Source organism: Fundulus heteroclitus, chromosome 5 (genome assembly GCF_011125445.2).
Source record: "Fundulus heteroclitus isolate FHET01 chromosome 5, MU-UCD_Fhet_4.1, whole genome shotgun sequence".
Taxonomy (NCBI): domain Eukaryota; kingdom Metazoa; phylum Chordata; class Actinopteri; order Cyprinodontiformes; family Fundulidae; genus Fundulus; species Fundulus heteroclitus.
Window position 1 is genome coordinate 12338619 of NC_046365.1, and position 17692 is coordinate 12356310.

At 44.1% G+C, this 17692-nt stretch overlaps 1 protein-coding gene across 1 annotated transcript in view; it reads left to right on the forward strand.

Annotated features, from left to right (window-relative positions):
• The first annotated feature begins 7049 nt into the window (after positions 1-7049).
• Positions 7050-17692, forward strand: part of fbxo10 (F-box protein 10) — a 38703-nt gene continuing 28060 nt past the window's right edge. The window contains exons 1-4 of the mRNA XM_036136919.1: positions 7050-7317; positions 7629-8227; positions 9357-10166; positions 11784-11826. Coding sequence (XP_035992812.1) covers positions 7643-8227; positions 9357-10166; positions 11784-11826 — 1438 coding nt within the window. The 5' untranslated portion in view covers positions 7050-7317; positions 7629-7642. The remainder of the gene's footprint in view (positions 7318-7628; positions 8228-9356; positions 10167-11783; positions 11827-17692) is intronic.

Genomic DNA, 17692 nt, shown 5'->3' on the forward strand with positions numbered 1-17692 from the left:
TTAATATTTGGTTTGAAGACACAACTCTGCATTCACTGAATTGCTCTAAAAAGGATTTATTTTTTTATTAGAGTGCAAGGAAGAACACAGTCTGGTGTCTTAATTTGGTATAATTCTGAAAGGGCCCAAGGCCAAAGAAGACTTCTACAGCATTAAAATAATTCAATTCAATTCAGTATATTTATATAACGCCAATTCACAACACATATCTCAATGCACTCGACAAAAATAGTCAATTCAATCATGCAGGCAGTTTCGATGTCAAATACATGCATTGCAATTAATCCTAGTAATCAGTGCCTTAAGTGGAGAAAAACAAGTGCAAGTATTCCCCTTAATTTCATAAAAAGTATGGGAATGAAAAATGGGTAAAATTTTTATATAGCTCAATCGAGCTATAGTGCATTTATTTTATTGTACAGAAATTGTAAAGAACAAAAGCAGTTCTAGAGCAAATCTACATGAGCCAACTTCAAAGTGTCATGAAGCCACTTTTTTTTTACTTCAAGTCTCATGGTGTGACCACTGAAAATGAAAAAATAACTATGAACAAATAGAAATTAACATATAAAATATCCTTGAAATCATAAAGAAGTGATAAGTCCCTTAGAGACTTAAAATTGAAATTAGCATAGTTCTTCTCAGTATTAGGCCTGGTATCTAAAAACCCATGACGCTTTAGCAATACTATTTCTGAACAGCAAAAGTCTGTTATTGTAAAATAATATAGAGAAGTCCTGCTGACTTTGAGGATTTTCCTAATGAATCTTGCTCGGGAAAACAAATATCTTGTCATGATCACATGGGTCAGTTTCCCCTTTAAAGATTTTATGGGCTTGCATCAAACAAATACAACATGTGAAAACAGAGTCTTATTGACAATGAGTGCTAGTTCTGTATTACACTCCCTGCTGTTGCATGTCGTTCCTTGTACTTCATTTGCTTCTTCATTTTGAGGAAACAAGGGCCCTTTTGGAGCCAGGTCTACATCACAGCCATGATCATTTTCCTCCACTTCTCCTTTCTCGTCCGAAACACCTACAGCACCACGTTTCTTTTGAGCCGATACATGCATATCTTTTAATCAACATGGGCTACAAGCTGTGAACCATGAAGAGGTCGGGGTCAGGGCAGGAGGTACAGACTGCTGGGAAAACCCGGAAAAAGTCCTGCTACGCTGAGGGGTAAAATTCAAAAGTGACCGTACTGTGTGCATACCGGTGAGTACCGGCCCACTTAAAGCACTGCTGGTAAATAAAAAAAATGCACTCAATGTTAGGAAATCTAGAAAGCATCATAGCTGTTTGTATAAGCCCTAATTTATGAGCACTGAAACTGACATTAGTCTTGCACAGAATGGTTGGACGGGTTACAAAGAGGGATTGTTTATCCAGGAAATGAAGGATGGAGGCGCTGATGGCTCTGTGGGAAACATGTGCTGAGAACAGAGCATATAGACCTTGTTGCATTAACAGTTTGAGAGAAGTTTCTTCTTGTAATCTCTGCAGGACCTGACAAAAAAACACCGACACCCTGTGCAGCTGCAGAGCTGGTTATGTTTACTGTGATTGTTTTTTTCTCTCGCTGGGACCTGGGAGCTTTCCAGCAGACACAACTGTGGTGTGACATCTTGTATTTAAAAAAAAATAAAAAACGCTGGTATACAATGGACTGAATAGTTTTGTCTAGTCAGAATGGAGGAGGGTAGATCAGACCAGACCTTTTCCAGAGCCTGTATCCCTGCTGTTCTCCATCCCATGAGACAACATTAAATTCTGACTTTGAGAAACTTACCGGCCTTGGTAATTACGAAAAGTAATGAGAAAGTTTTGGGTTTTTTTCAGCTACAGCCTTTTAAAGCACATAATAAATAAAGAGGTCTCAAAAATTAAACTATATTAAAGAACATAGAAGCTTCATACATTTTTTCAAACTGGAATGGTTTAAGACAGGAGCAGATCACTTTGGTCTTGACTCTTCTCGAGAGGACAAAGTCTCTCAGACACAGTGATCTATAATTACACTGAATGGATTTACAGCAAGGCCTGTCTGCTGCAAGCGAGAAACATTGACTCCAAAGCTTAAAAGCTTTCAACTTTAACCTTTCCTGTTTATTTTTTGAAAGCCGATGGCTCTCAGTGTCCGTAGCTACACTAACCAGATGAAAGGTTGGAAGTTTTTACTCCAGCCATGTACGTCAGGATGATCTATAGGAAAGATGATTGCAGCTCCCCGTTGTCTCCAAAGCTTCCACCAAGGAGAGTAAAAAGGGTGATTGCTCCCTTTTCCTTTAAGTCAAGAAAGACCCCTTTTCCAAAATACAAAGATAACACACAGCTCCAAACATATAGGCGATTATGTTTTGGAGGCTGTTTAATTTTCCACCACGCATCTTGGGCCATGCATGCATGCACTCGGACTTGCACAGGACTTCAGTAACAGCTGACATTGCAAACTTTTAGAGCAACAACCCCACCACAGATAAACAATTTCCCTTGGTGTTTGTATTATCAAGCAGCTGTCTGCAACATATTGCCGAACAGTCTTCATGCTTTTTAGAGTACAATGACTGGTTTGACAAAGAACTGAAAGGGAAACTTAAATGAACAGACGATGATGATTGATTTAAGGTTTAGTGTCATGGTTTACATTTCTAATTAGATAAAAAAAAAACAGTTATTATAACAAGCGGTTATTATTTATGTCAACTGTTGTGATACAGTAATCTCTTCATTTGTACACTCTGCTCAAATACAAGACTCCTGGAAGTCTTATTTCTAATGCTTGTGTCAACTTGTGGCTCTCTAAACTCGTCGTGGCACTGAGAAGTACAATAGCTGCACGGAGCAGGTATTATTTTAACACTATACAAACCTAAGAGGCTCTATCAAAAATTACATCTGAAAACTACTACTTTTAAAAGTAGTACTTTTCTTGATGTGGTAATTCTCTTCTGTTGTTAAAATGTCCCTTTTTTTCTTTATACAAGTAAATATTAAAACAGAGAAAAGTTTTCTCTGAAGTTCGCTACAGATATAAACCATGTTTATTCATATTTTCCTTAGCTGTTTTAAAAGACAAGTGAAATCTCCCGTTGGATCTATGGGTAGACTAGAAATCACTTTGTTCTTAGTGAAACATTGCCTTCTCCTGGCAACATATGTGCACTACAAGGAATTAGGATTATTTAGAAGCAAATGGCTCAATTTATATAATTTCTAGGACATTACTAATTGCAGTCACTACTGATATACTACTGATATATATATATATATATATATATATATATATATATATATATATATATATAGAGAGAGAGAGAGAGAGAGAGAGAGAGAGAGAGAGAGAGAGAGAGATATATATATATATATATAGATATATATATATATATTTCTCTGTATTTATTTCTTTGTTTCTCTCTCTCTCTCTCTCTCTATATATATATATATATATATATATATATATATATATAGATAGATAGATAGATAGATAGATAGATAGATAGATAGATAGATAGATAGATAGATAGATAGATAGATAGATAGATAGATAGATAGATAGATAGATAGATAGATAGATAGATAGATAGATAGATAGATAGATAGATAGATAGATATAGATATAGATATAGATATAGACAGACAGACAACAGAGAAACTTGTCTGGTTGAGGAACCAGGACACTGATGGCTACTGGAACATGAAAGCAATGGACTCATAAAGATAATAAGGCACTGTTGGAATAGATAAGTATAGCCTATATTTACATTACATCTATTTCTGCTTGTCACTGCATCTTCATGGCTACTCACATCCCAACAATGCATATCCACATTTTTTAAAACTACTTGCCATATATTTGGGTTTCTCTGCTTTAGGTGAGGAAATATAATGAAATGTAAGTGCATGTCATCAGACCAGAATCAGCTTTATTTGTAAGGTATTTGCACATGTACGAGGAATTTGACTCTGGATTGTACAATGCTCACGATGCGCTATACAATAACAGTAACAAACACGCTAATGCAGTAATAAAAACAGTCTGCAGTATAGATATAGACAAATATCAACACACAATAAATAAGAGGACAGATTGAGACAATATTGCAATGGCGCAATGAGCAGAGTGCAAATGATGCAGGAGTAAATATTAGTCAATAAAATGTCTTAACCGCATGTTTGAGTGCATTTTATAGTATATTTTCTTTCAATAATCTGGCATTAATGGTTCAGCTTTGAAAAGGAAAGAAATAAATTTCATTTAAAGGGAAATAAAATATTTTCCCCATATTTAATTTATTTTCATAGTTGGCATTTTAACATCCATTCATCCATTGTCTTCTGTTTATTGACCAGGACAGGTTTGTGGTGGGGTTCCCTCGCCCCAGCTCTACAGCCCCTGGGTCTCATTTGCAAAGCCTGCGTACGCACAAGAAGGTGCCTGAAACGTGCGTGCACCACTTTCCACGCAAAAGTTCGGATTTATAACACTTGACGGGAAAACGTGCGGTCCTCAGGACACCTCTGACCGATGCGTACGCTCATTTTAGAGACGGGGGACATTGGCGACGCAGCTGGTAAAGTGGTGAGTTGCAGCCAATCTGACTCACGATTCCTCTCAGACGTTTAATTTCACTCCATATCAGACCAACTTTATCATAAGCATTCGAAGGATGCATGTATTAAATAAATACCTTTAAAAAATACCCATGAGCCAGCTTAAATGTTATATAAACGTCCACACAACATTTTATCAGGGTTTTCCACCATCACATTCATCTCGTTGATTATCCCCAGGGTGACGTGTTCCATAGATTGCAAGATTACTGTGACAAGGTGTGCGACAATTAGTTGCTGTGAATGGTGAAAGACACGCGGTGGATGCATTGGCACTGTTGGAAGACCTTAGAGTGAGAATTAGGAGGAAACGCGGTTTCAGAGATCAAAGATTTCCTGGTCAATGATGATAACTGGCCAGTACAGCGCTTTAGACTCCGAGCATTGCATTTTGCTATAACCTACAGGGGAAAGTGGCTACAGTCGCCTCCGGGTGCTCAAATGCATCTCCAGCCCACAGAGCGCAGAGAAGGTGCGCGCACCCATGTAGAATTCAGCGTCCACCCGCTTCCTAAAATGGTTTTTTTAGAGGGTTAATTTTTCTTTTTTTGTTAAATATTTTTTCGGGGGACGGAGGGGGTTACCTGACTCCGCCAGATAGATTTGCTCCGCATATCCATCTGGAAACCTTCCGTTGAAGTAACTTTGGGAAGGGGCGAAAATACTGGTTAGGTGATTGGCCTATGTTGGTGATAGACGGGCCAAATTAACCAATCAGATTCGTCGTCGCTCGTAACAGAGCGACGACGAAAACACAACCACAAGCCAAGCTACTCTTGCTGCTGCAGGTAAAGGCTCGTTAGCTCAGCAAAGAAATACTCTGTAATTCCGATAAAACTTGCTCGATAGCCACGCTAACGCTAGTTTCATCGGCTGAAGCCGCCATGTTCTTTAGACTGAACTGACGCGCTTCCCGTTGCGTCACACCTCAACCCGCCTCAAAGCCAACGCTGATTGGACGTTCGTTTGGTGAACGGCTCCAAATTTTCTTTAACGGAGAGTATCCAGACTGATCTGCGAGTGAAACCTTGAAAGCTCGCGAGATCAGGATGGTCTCACGAGGCTACGGAGGGGGACCTGTCGTGGGAAAACCTCTCATTCCTCCTCTCCCTCCCACCTTCTCTGAATATCGATCAGAGAAATTTCAGCAGGAGCACGGCTGTCATCTGACGTTGAAAACAGCGATCATGTTTAATTTTGAAATGTGGGCAACATTTGGCCTTTCACCTCTGGTTTTCTCATTTAATAAACGTCTCTCTTTGGTTTTTCTCCGTGGTTGCCGCATGGCCACGATGAAAAAACGATCAGCTGGGGCATTTTTAACGCACGTTAACATTGATGAGGTGCTTTGCGTTGACCATTTATGGTTGAATCTGGGCGTGTAGAGGGCGGAACCTGAAGCAGTAGCCTACCAGGTGACGTTCAGGTGCAGCTGTGATCTAAAAGGACAATTGCGTGCTTCTTTGCGTGCGCATGGTTTTATAAATCTAAATATATTTTTAGGCGTACGCCAATTACATTTTCTTGACGTACGTACACGTTTAGCATGGATTCTAGGGCTGGACAATACAGAAAAGAAGCATAGTGATATAACAGAAATCAGATTGATCGATATCGATAATTCTAAACAAATTCAAAACATATATTTTAAATGCGGCCCTGGGCATTTTATGCTGTTGCGAAGGGACCTGTTTTAGAACACACACACACACTGAATCCAAACTGAACCCTTTATTCAACCAACTTTTTACCAAAACTACAAGTTTTTAAAAATGAACGTGTGCTCTCTGAACTCTTTCAATGAGAGGAAGCGTTTCTGGGTCTGTGATTGGTTGGGAGGATGTAATAACTATAATATTAGCTATAATTAACATGGTCAGAATGCACAAGGGAGAAAAACTGCAGTTCTATTGAACTTTTTATTGGCCTTTTTTTCTATCATCGATATACGTCTGATATATATTATATATAAATATATAATATTATATATTATAGAATTATCATCCAGCCCTGCTGGATTCCACGCAAAGTTTTATGGATGAGACCCCAGCTCTTTCTGGGGACGGAGAAGATGTACAGCAGAAACCAACTCTTGTAAAACAGATTCTGCTTAATGTGAATTTTGTATCCTTAATATCTGACTCATCAAAGTGTTAGACTTATTGTCTCTGCTCTTGTTCATCAATATTTGTTTTGAGCTGTGGGCCACACAGGATCATACCTGTCCAGTAATATGAACGAACGGGCCAATTCTTCTTTTCTCTACGCCAATATTTTTCCCTTTTAAACACAATAAAAAAATCAAACCAAATTTTAATGGCAACTCATCCGTTTAATACCACAGTAGAGAGAGAGAGAGAAAAGGCTTGTGTTCTGATTTTATATGTTTTTAAAAGAGGGAGGGGGGAGGGGGCGGGAGGTCGTAAAGGTAAACGCCCACTTTTTTTTGGAAGCGGAAGATGGAGATCTGTGTTTTCCTCCTGCCGTAAACTGGCAAGCCGTCGGGCTCCGAGCTCCATGTTTCGGCGGCGCATCTGCAGCCATGACGGGCTGCGGTGAGCTGCTGCGGCGGCGGCTGTGAGCGGACTCCCCCGGCCGGCGGCCATCGGGCGGACCCGGAGCGCCGGGCTCGGTACACGGCTGGCGCAAACGTCGAGCCGACATGTGTTGATCCGTGCAACTATGGCGAACTGCTGAAAAGGCAAGCTTTTCCTCTCGTTCTTCTCCTTCGTCGTGTGTGTGGCGAACTGCAGTTGCGCAATAACTTGCAATAACTAGCGGCGCCTTTCGTGGCTCTTGTCCATCCTTGTCCTTCACGGCAACTTTATTGAGAACAGGGCGCCTGGATGAGGCTTATCAAATATTAAGAATGCATGTTGTGGCTTAACGCCCACTGTAGTTTCCCCCTGCAGAATAGCACGGTTATGGCATCAGCTCAGTGATCAGGTGTGTTTGTGTTATAATTGTGTCCTATCGCTTTAACTGCACATGCGTCTGTGCCCCTGTCTCCAGGTGTATCTGCTGCCATGGAGGTGGGTAGCCTCCCTGTGGAGCTGTGGAGGGTAATCTTGGCCTACCTCCCCCTCCCTGACCTGGGCCGCTGCTGCCAGGTGTGCCGTGCCTGGAGGGAGCTGATCTTCTCGCTTGACAACACCCGCTGGAGGCAGCTCTGCCTGGGCTGTCCCGAGTGCCGGCATCCCAACTGGCCCAGTCAGCCCCACCTGGAGCCCGCGTCCTGGAGGGAGGCCCTGAAGCAGCACGCCCTCGCCAGCCGCACCTGGACCCGCAACGGCCAGGAGCTCCAGTCGTCCGCCTGCCTGCTCTTTTTCCGGAGGCGAAAGGACCGCAGGGTTTGGCACGTGGGCCCCGGGTGTGAGTTCGAGACCCTGCGCGGGGCCCTTGGCGTAGTGGGGCCGTACGACCGCGTGGTCCTCCATCCGGGGGTGTACGAGGAGCAGGCCGAGGTGGCACTGAAGGTGCCCGTGGAGCTGGTCGGCGTAGGGCGACTGGGCGAGGTGGCCCTGCTGGTTTGCATCGAGCAGCAGTGCCAGACTGCCAGGCTGTGTAACCTGGTGTTCATGCCGCCCTGGTTCTCCACGGTTGTCTACAAGGTGCCGTAGCCGCTCGTCACGCAGTGACTCGGAAAAATGTTCATATACCCTCGTGAACATTTCCACATGTGCTCATGTTTCAGCCACAAACCAGTGTTTCGTTATGGTTTCATCTGCCACAACACAAAGTAGTGCATGATCCTGAAGTGGAAGGAAAATGGTTTTCACGGGGTTTTTTTGTTTTTTTTGTTTTACAAAACCAAATTTGAGAAGTGTGTCGTTCATAGACACTAAGCCCTTTAGAAAATATACCATGAAATAAAATCCGATGCCATCGGTCACCCTCAGAAGTCGCCTAAGTGGTAAATATTCCACTGGCGTATTTTTTTAATCTCAGTATAAATCCAGCTGTTCTGTGAAAACATGGCAGGTTTGTTTGAGAACATTGTGGAGGAGCTGCAGATATCCACAGCTCGGCTGGGAGAAGTGGCAGACAGAGCAACTAGTACTTGTGCACGCCACAAATCTGGCCCTTATGGATCTGTGGGAGGAGGAAAGAAGTTGGAAATCCTGCTTAAGGTTTGCCACATGCCATGCAGGGCGCCCACGGCAGACATGGACGAGGGTGCTCCGGTCAGATTAGATAGCTACATGCTACAGAAGTCTGAACGTGCCATCTCTCAAGGGGACAGGGTGTCGGTAGCATCAAGCTGTGGGAAAGAAATTTTCAGTAGGAGTTGTTGAGAAGATGGATGGCACTAAATACAGAGGAATTCTGAAGGAAAACCTGCTGCAAAAGACTTAATACCAGTCTTTTCCTGCTGGATGGTTCCCCATCCAGCAAGAAAATGGCCCTAAACCTACAGCTGAGACAACAGAAAGGTTTCATCAACGCATATTCATGTCTTAGCAGGTCCCAGTCAAAGCCCCAACCTAAATTCAGTTGAGAATATGGCGCAAGACTTAATAACTGGGATTAAAAACAATTGCATGCAGCACTTTCTTTTCTTTTTTTTAGGTTTTTACATTTGTAGAAATCATTGATCATTTTCTTATCGCTACACAATTGTAGTGTGGATTCTTTAGTGAGGAACTGTAACATTATTACTTCAATTGTCTTCATGATAACAGTTTTGCCTTTGTTGCTTAGCGCATCTGAACCCACGTGTCTGTCCTTGTCCCCCTCTAGACATCATGGGGCCACGTTCAACTAGACAACTGCAATTTTGAGGGAGCCCAGCTGCTAATCCGCGGCCCCGGGACGTGCCAGGCTCGTTTTTGCTCCTTCTCCCAGGGCAGCTCGGCCCACCTGCTGGGCGTCGTCCTCAGTTTGCTGGACAGCTGCGATTTCTCGGGAAGTGACACGGCTTCTGTGACGGTGGAGGGCCCCCCGGCGTCGGAGAGGAACTGGGCTTGCAAGCACTTGGCTGCCCTGGCTCGGACGTTCCCGTCCCGGTCCAACAGCGCTCCCAGAGGGCCTGAGGGCGGTTCCGCCGGTGAGCCTGACCCTGCCGGGGGTAATATGAAAAAGGAGAACGTGAACATGGAGGACTGGAAAAGACAGGCCGGTGGAGACGCGACGTGTCGCGGCACAGTGATTGAGGACGGCTGGAGCGACGGCGAGCACAGCGACGGCGAGGAGGAGAACCAGGAAGGGATTATCAACACCCAGAAGCTCTTTACACTGGATTACAAAATCCCCTATGACCACCACGGGCTGTCCCATCTACTGAAGACGCGCGCCGATGGCTCCGTGCCGCTTGCTTCCTCCCCTGACCCGCCATGTGTGACCCCCGAGCCCCTCACCTTTCAGCAGGAGCTAGACAGGGACCCCGAGGCTCAGATGCTGGCATCGTCGATCCTCGGCTGCATCCTCAGGCGCTGCCTGTTTCGGGACGGGAAGGGGGGTGTACATTTGTCAAACTATGGACAAGCTCGGCTGGAGGAAAACGTGTTCCGTGGCCTGAATTACGCCGTCCGCTGCATCCAGCACTCCACAGTAAATAAAATCATTATGTTGTTTTTTTCTCTCAAATCCGTTAAATAGAATGGCACAGTTTTCTGGTATAAAAAAAATTAGCCATGTGACATTTTTTTCTCTGTAATCCAACTGAAAAACAAGCAAAAAATGTGTATTAATCTTTAATACCAACAAGGTTTTTGCACGATATAGCTGAAAATGGAAAGGTGAGCTCCAGCCTTCTCTGCATCTGTGTACAAACCCTCCAACTGATTCAGTTTTTTTAATTCAGTCTCCTTAAGTCTACGTCCCCCATCAAGTATATCGAATCTCATCAAACTAAAGGAAGGTTCTGCTGTCTTGGTTTGCGTTCTCAACGTTTCCCACATTGACATGCTTTTAGCTAAAGCCATAATTTGCAAAGAGGTTATAAAGCAGCTGAATGACCGCGTTGTGCAAAGGTATCAGTCAGCAGCAGGGTACAAAAAGTTCCATAGCAATATTTCTATACCGTGGCACAATGACGGCAGTCCTCGACAATCTGAGAAAACGTGGGACAACAGCGCGACATTAGAAAACTGGACACTTGTCAAAACTCTTGGAAAAGAGGAGAAGTCTCTGTGTTTTCTATGTGAGACAATAGCCTGTACGGTCTATATAGATGGACTCAGGTTGACACAAGCCTTCCAAAAAACTAAACAAACATGTTTGTGTGGGAGGTTGTATTATAGTCCAAAGGAACCAAACTAAGTATTTGGACAACCTTTCCAAGAGAGAAGATTGGCACAAAAACAACACTGAGCAGCACTAATTCCCACAGTGAAACACGGTGGTGGCTGGATTATGCTATGGGGTTATTATTCTTCAGAAGAAAAGTTTCTTTTTTTTTAATACTCGACTGTCTAGACCGAAAGCATAGACCCCAGCTACAAAGCTGGAGATGTATTTCGCAGCTTCACGTGTGAGTTCAAGAATGACTAAATCTGCATAAGAGTGACTTTATCAGGGGCAAATTTAAGTTTTGGAACGGCCTAACCGGGATGGAACCTTAACAAGGCATGTGTAGACGAGAGATGTCTTCACAATCCCATAGATTATTAGAACTGCTTGGGCAAATATTACCAAGTGCCGATATTGGGTGCTGCTGATGTGAAAATTTTATCAAAGATCAGTTCGGCAAGGTATTATTTTATGGCCGTGCACACTTATTTATTTTTTTCCATAAATTACATTTGTTTTTAGGTTGAATTGAACAAGGAAGGTGTCACATGTGGGAAAGTTTTGCAACTATAACTTTGGTGTCAAAGTCTTATTATTTATTGATTGATTGATTTTAGTTTACATCACAAAAACAAAGCATTTTTACAGAGGTGTCGAGAAGCACTACATTTCTTTACACATTCAGATCTCAAAAGTCCCATGTGGGAAAAGACCAAGTTAAAGCGCTCAGATCATTAGTAATTTAGAGCAGTTTCCTTCTTAAGTTGTTACCTGAGATGCTCACTCGCTCTCTCTCTCACCCTCTCCCCATCTAACCTCACATTTATCCAATATAATTCAACAAAATAAATAAACAAATCTGTTAGTGAAAAAAATAATGCATCAGCCTGGTTACATAAGCATCCATACCCTTAAAAGATCTCTCTCTCTCTCTAGATTGTGATGCTGAGAAACGAGGTGTGCGAGTGCCGTGCTTCAGGCGTGTTTCTGCGCCTATCTGCTCAGGGCCTCATCGCAGAAAACAACATCCACTCCAATGGGGAGGCTGGGTTGGACATCCGAAAAGGGGCTAACCCCATCATTCTGGTAAATCTATTAAAGTTACTTTTTTTTTTTTTTTTTTTACAGAAAGGTAACTCACCAATTGGTGTAGAAAAAGACTCCTTGGTTTCGCCTCTTTATTTCTAAGCGCTGACTCTCATTCACTGAAATTAATGGAGACTAGCAGGCTGAAATTCTGTCCTCCGCTCCACAGTGCAACAAGATACACAGCGGTTTGCGTTCTGGCGTTGTGGTCCTTGGCAATGGGAAAGGTTCAGTTCGGAGCAACTTGATCTATAACAACAAAGAAGCCGGTGTGTACATTCTCTTTAGCGGGAATCCAGTGGTGAGGTAAGTCGGACGGCGTAAACATCCATCTTACCCGGAACTGTTTGGATCTCGAACCGCAAATGTTTGGATGTGATGGCGCTTGTACAATTGGTTGCCATTTCATGCATAAACATTGATTGCCTCACTCAGGAGTGGTTTCCCAAGTGTTTTCGTTCATCTTCAGGCAGGAAAAAAGTTGTTTTTATTTTTTTTATTTGCTTTTCTAAGCATAAAGTTGTCAAAGAGTTTTCCCATATGTCCACTCAGTTACATGTTCAGTACGTTGAAATACACTATAGTGCCAAAAAGTATAGGATTACTTACATTAACACACACACAGACTAATCCACTTTACTACTGAGACTTTCGTGAGGCCATGGTGAACCCTTGTACAGCCATGACAGCTGCGACTCATCTGGGAAGTGTCTGTGCAAGGTTTGGGAATGTATTTACGGGGATGTTTGACATTCTTCCAGGAGAGCATTTGTGAGCTCTGACACTGATGTTGTATGAGAAAGGCTGGCTCAGTCTCAGTTCTAAATCCTTCCAAAAGAGGCTGTCCTATTAGGGTCAGAGCTTTGTGCAGTTCCATCCCTTTTTTTTTTTTCCCACACCCTACTCACTGATTCGTGACCTTATGGGCCTTGTTTTGTGCGCTGGTTAGCCATGCTAGAGCACAAAGGAATCGCCCTAAGCTCTTCTCAGAGAGCATAAAATTGTCCAACACAACTTGATATGCTAAAGCCTTAAGTTTTTTTTTGTTTTGTTTTGAAACCCATTTCCGGAAATAGACGCCAGAATCCCCTCTGCAGTCCACTTTACACTTGTATACCGTACAGACAGGCAAGCGTCGTTCTCCTTGTAACTGCCTAGAGTCATCCATTGGATTTCCAGACACATCCTACATAACCTCCCTTTCTTCCCCTTATTTAACTGCATATTCTAAAGAATAAAAATGTTCTTCATGGTACCAGACAAAGAGTAAACTTAGCTCAATGATAGATTTGAGCTTGCTTTGTGTAGCCACGATATTGGAGCACGTTGCAGACGTCAGATCTTTCAAAAAGCAGATCTGGCATCAAGGCACGTGGAAAAGCCGCTCTCCAAGGTGTCTCTGGTCATTCATAAATCGCCAATCAAGTCCTGCTTACATGGGAGCTTTCAGAAATGAAACGGGGATTGCCGAATCCAAAGGAAGTGAGGAGTGAACTCAGCAGGGTTGAAATGGAGCGTTGGACAACCCTGTTCTGAAGGCTAAAACACTAAACGCTATTTTCAGGCGTCAACACTACTGAGGGAACTGCCATTGGCTGAGGTCTAGTGACATCTTCTATTTAGGCATCCTTTACGTGTGAGTAAGTGGTTCTGTGCGTGGTGCACTGCACCCTGTGGTGGTTCTGGTGCGTTCTTGCCTTAAATCTGCCTTCCAGCTTGCCGCACAGCAGCTCTGTCTTCTCTGCATCAAACGCGTTCGCCATAAAGTCGACTAACCAGATGAGTCATTATGGGGCTCTGATTACACTTGACGGCTCGGAGTGGCAGGTTGATTTTTAACCCCACGTCCTCGTAATGTTTTGTAAAAGAGGTTATTGACTAAATCGTGAACGACCCTGTGTAGGAAAGTATTCTAGAGACGAGTGTGAGGCCATTGGTCCAATTAAAGCTTTGCTCAGATTGGTTTCCCTCACAGGACAATGATCCCAACCACAGCAGCACAACTAATACAGAATGACTGACAAACAAAAGAATCAAGTTTTTTATTTTTTAAACGCTGTACAACACTAAGACATTGTGTGAATGAATGCAAGCACAGATAAACTTGAACAATGTTGTAAAGAAGGGAAAAAAAAAACTCTTGACTGCTGAAGTTGCTACAAACTATTGAATAGGGGGTTTTCAGCTGACGTCACGCTCACGTGACTACTCAGCGCGTCCGCCATATTGGGTGGCAGTCGTTTCGCACCGTTGACCTGCATTGTATGACGCCTTAGGCAGTATTGGAAGTGAACAATGGGGAAAACGTGTTTAATGGTTGGTTGCACGGCCCGTGGAGGTGGAGAACAACGCTCTTTCTATCGCCTACCAGCCGTAATAGTGAATCAGTGTGAAAAAACAAAACAGCTCTCTGAACAACGCCGTCACCTATGGCTGACACGGATATCCAGGTCCGATTTGGACGGTGTTAAGCTGGAATACGCCAGAGTCTGCGGTGCTCACTTTGTCACAGGTAATTAACTGTTAAGTATTTAAAACATGTAAGAAGAATATATTAATAATAGGGCTTGGGCGTTATGACTTATTACTTTCCGCGGCTGCCGTGTTGACTGCCTCCGCCGCCTCTACTGCCTATTACTACGGCGTACTGTACTCCCTCTCTCAGCCCTGTTTTAATTTGATTAATTTCACCTTAACTTGATTTCAACAATGGTAAACCGTTGCTGTATTGTGGGCTGTAACAGCGCAACACATGATCGCCATGGGAAAAACATAGAAACAGATTAATTTTCCACCGCTTTCCTGCCTGGAGGCGCAACCATGGAGAACAACTGTTAGCGATAACAAAGAGTCGTCGGCTCGCTTGGATCGCGGCTGTAAGACCGAACATAACTTTCCACAGTATCCCGATGTCAATGAGAGTGTGTTCCAAACGTTTGAAACACATAGCAGCTAGTTAAAAGTACATTACATGCGCGAGTGGTTGTTAGCGCTAACGGTTAGCATGTGCTAACCCGTCTGAGCGCAGCTTACCTTTGAACGAGTTACAGAGATAACAAAGAGTCGTCGGCTCGCTTGGATCGCGGCTGTAAGACCGAACATAACTTTCCACAGTATCCCGATGTCAATGAGAGTGTGTTCTAAACGTTTGAAACACATAGCAGCAAGTTAAAAGTCCATTACATGCGTGAGTGGTTGTTAGCACTGGCGGTTAGCAGCTACTAAACTAGCATGTGCCAGCCCGTCTGAGCGCAGCTTACCTTTGAACGAGTTGCTGTGTTCCCACTGTTTGCTGGCTTTATGATCTGCAGCTCCTACCGGCGCCAATACGGTAAATACAACTTAATTTTGCACTGGTCATTGTTCTGCTTAAATAATTAAAGCCGCGAGCGGCGTCGATCAGCCCTGCAGCCAAGCGCCTTCGCGCACCGCCGGCCGCCAGCCACCGCAGAAGCATGCAACACATTTGCGTCGGATTGTTTACATTTTTACCATCTTATTAAAACTCACCCGTCCACGTATGATGGCGATTTCCTTGATGTACATAACCAGATGTGAACTGGTTGTGAGCCTCTAGATCCTTGTAAGCTCTCATTTCCTCAAGAGTGTGCAGAGGGTTTTCACCGAACACCAGGTAATGCACTATGTCGCCGTGCTCTACATTTGGCCAATCATCTGGATTACGGCTAAACAAGGCACCGTGGAGGGCATACGGGTCCATATGGTCGATCACGGAACATTTCCTCAGATATACGTCCTTATCTGGTCGCTCTAGCGTGCTGGTGTACTTATCCATTCGCGATACGATAATACGTGTACGACAACTAGAGATAAGGAAGTGTGCCACCCAATATGGCGGACCGGAAGTTGGCCAGTGACGTCAGTGAAAACCCCCTATTGTTGGGTGCTCTTAATAACTAAGCTTATCCAAACTTGAAAAGCTGCAACATAATGGAGTGTGTTCTGTCTACCCGTAGTGGGAATCGCATCTTCCAGGGCCAGGCGGCAGGAATAGCTGTAAACGAGAACGGCAGAGGACTGATAACGGGTCGGTGTGGGCGGCTCTGCGCCACTTCTTTTAGCCAAATCCACTAAAACTGCAGTCTTGATGCCCGTGTTTTTTTTTATTCCAGAAAATGTGATAAGAGAGAACCAGTGGGGAGGAGTGGACATCCGCCGAGGAGGTGACCCCATACTGAGGAGCAACTACATCTGTTACGGCTACTCCGACGGAGTGGTGGTGGGGGAGAGGGGCCGTGGACTTATCGAGGGAAATCAAGTCTACTGTACGTCCTCCCAGCCTGATAACGTTGCCTCGTATTTAGAGTATCATTTTAAACCGCTTGGCTTTCAAACCCTTCTCTCCTTCCCTTCCATTTGTACAGGCAACAAAGGCTGCGGCGTGTGGGTTATGTCATCCAGCCTACCACAGCTCCTGGGGAACTACATCGTCCATAACTGCATGTACGGACTGGCGGTGTTCTGCAGGAAGGATCCGGACACCATCGAAGCCAGGGAGGGGAACTGGCCTGGCCAGGAAGGGATAGGGGGAGACATGGGAAACGGGGAAAGGAGAGGAGTCGAAGGAGAGAACAGGGAAGGCCAGGAGAACTTCAACGAAGAGGGGGAACTGTTCGCCTGGGAGAGCGACCTGGACAGCGAGGACGAGCGCCACTCCGCTCGGCGCTCCGTCAGCGTGGCGCTGATGGAGGGCAACTGCGTGAGCTACAATGGAGGTACCAAGCTGTGTGGCGCAGAGCGTGGCTGAAGCACACATGCCCTGTGAACCTTTGCACGTTTCTGACGTTACAACCAGAAATATCTTGTGACGGACCAACAGAAGGGCAGGGCACGGTAATGCAGCGCCCCCTTTTAAACACCGGGCTTCCCCTCGTTTTTTTTCTTCTTTGTCCGCTCTCACGTCTGTTGCAGCCTCCAACCGGTTTTCTTCCAGGGCTGAAGCGGGTTTAGCTCCACCCGTCCCGATAACTCCGACAAGCTGCGCTGCCTGTGCTGAACAGCGTTCGCGCAGCATCATGCTGCCACCACCGTGTTTCAGTGTGGGGGGGGGTTGGTGCGTTCAGGCTGGTGAAAAACGTCAGTTTTTTTCTGACTCGCACAGCGGATATCGCTCATGTTAAACTTTTCCACAACTTTCCCCCGTCTGCTGTTTTTCCTTGTTCTGCATGACCCGTTTTTTTCCTCACTGATGTTCTAAGTAACCTCTGAGGCCTTCACAGAGACGATAAATGATACACACTGTTTCCGAGTTAAGTGACTTCTGAAAGCAACAGTGTTGTAGTCAAGTCACTATGCCTCGAGTTCGAGTCTCCAGTGTTCAAGTCCGAGTCAAGTCCAAGTCATTAAAAAAAAAATCTGAGTCAAGTCCGAGTCGAGTCACTATTGATCAAGTCGTGTCCAAGTTCCGCACTAAAGTAAGCATAGCCTACATGTTTTTAAACTAAAAAGAAAATCCACACTCCACCACATTGCACTAATAATTTATATATTAAAATCATACACCAAATAATATTCTAATGACATAATTATAGCCTAATGATATAAAAAAAGTCGAGTCTTTTTCTCAATTTCCGAGTCAGAATTATCTGAATGTAGGAGTCCGAGTCCAAGTTCGAGTCATCAGTGCTCAAGTCCAAGTCAAGTCACGAGTCTCTAAATTTAGCTAATGACTTGGACTCGAGTTCGAGTCTCGGACTCGAGTACTACAACACTGGAAAGCAACAGGGATTTTATGTGGG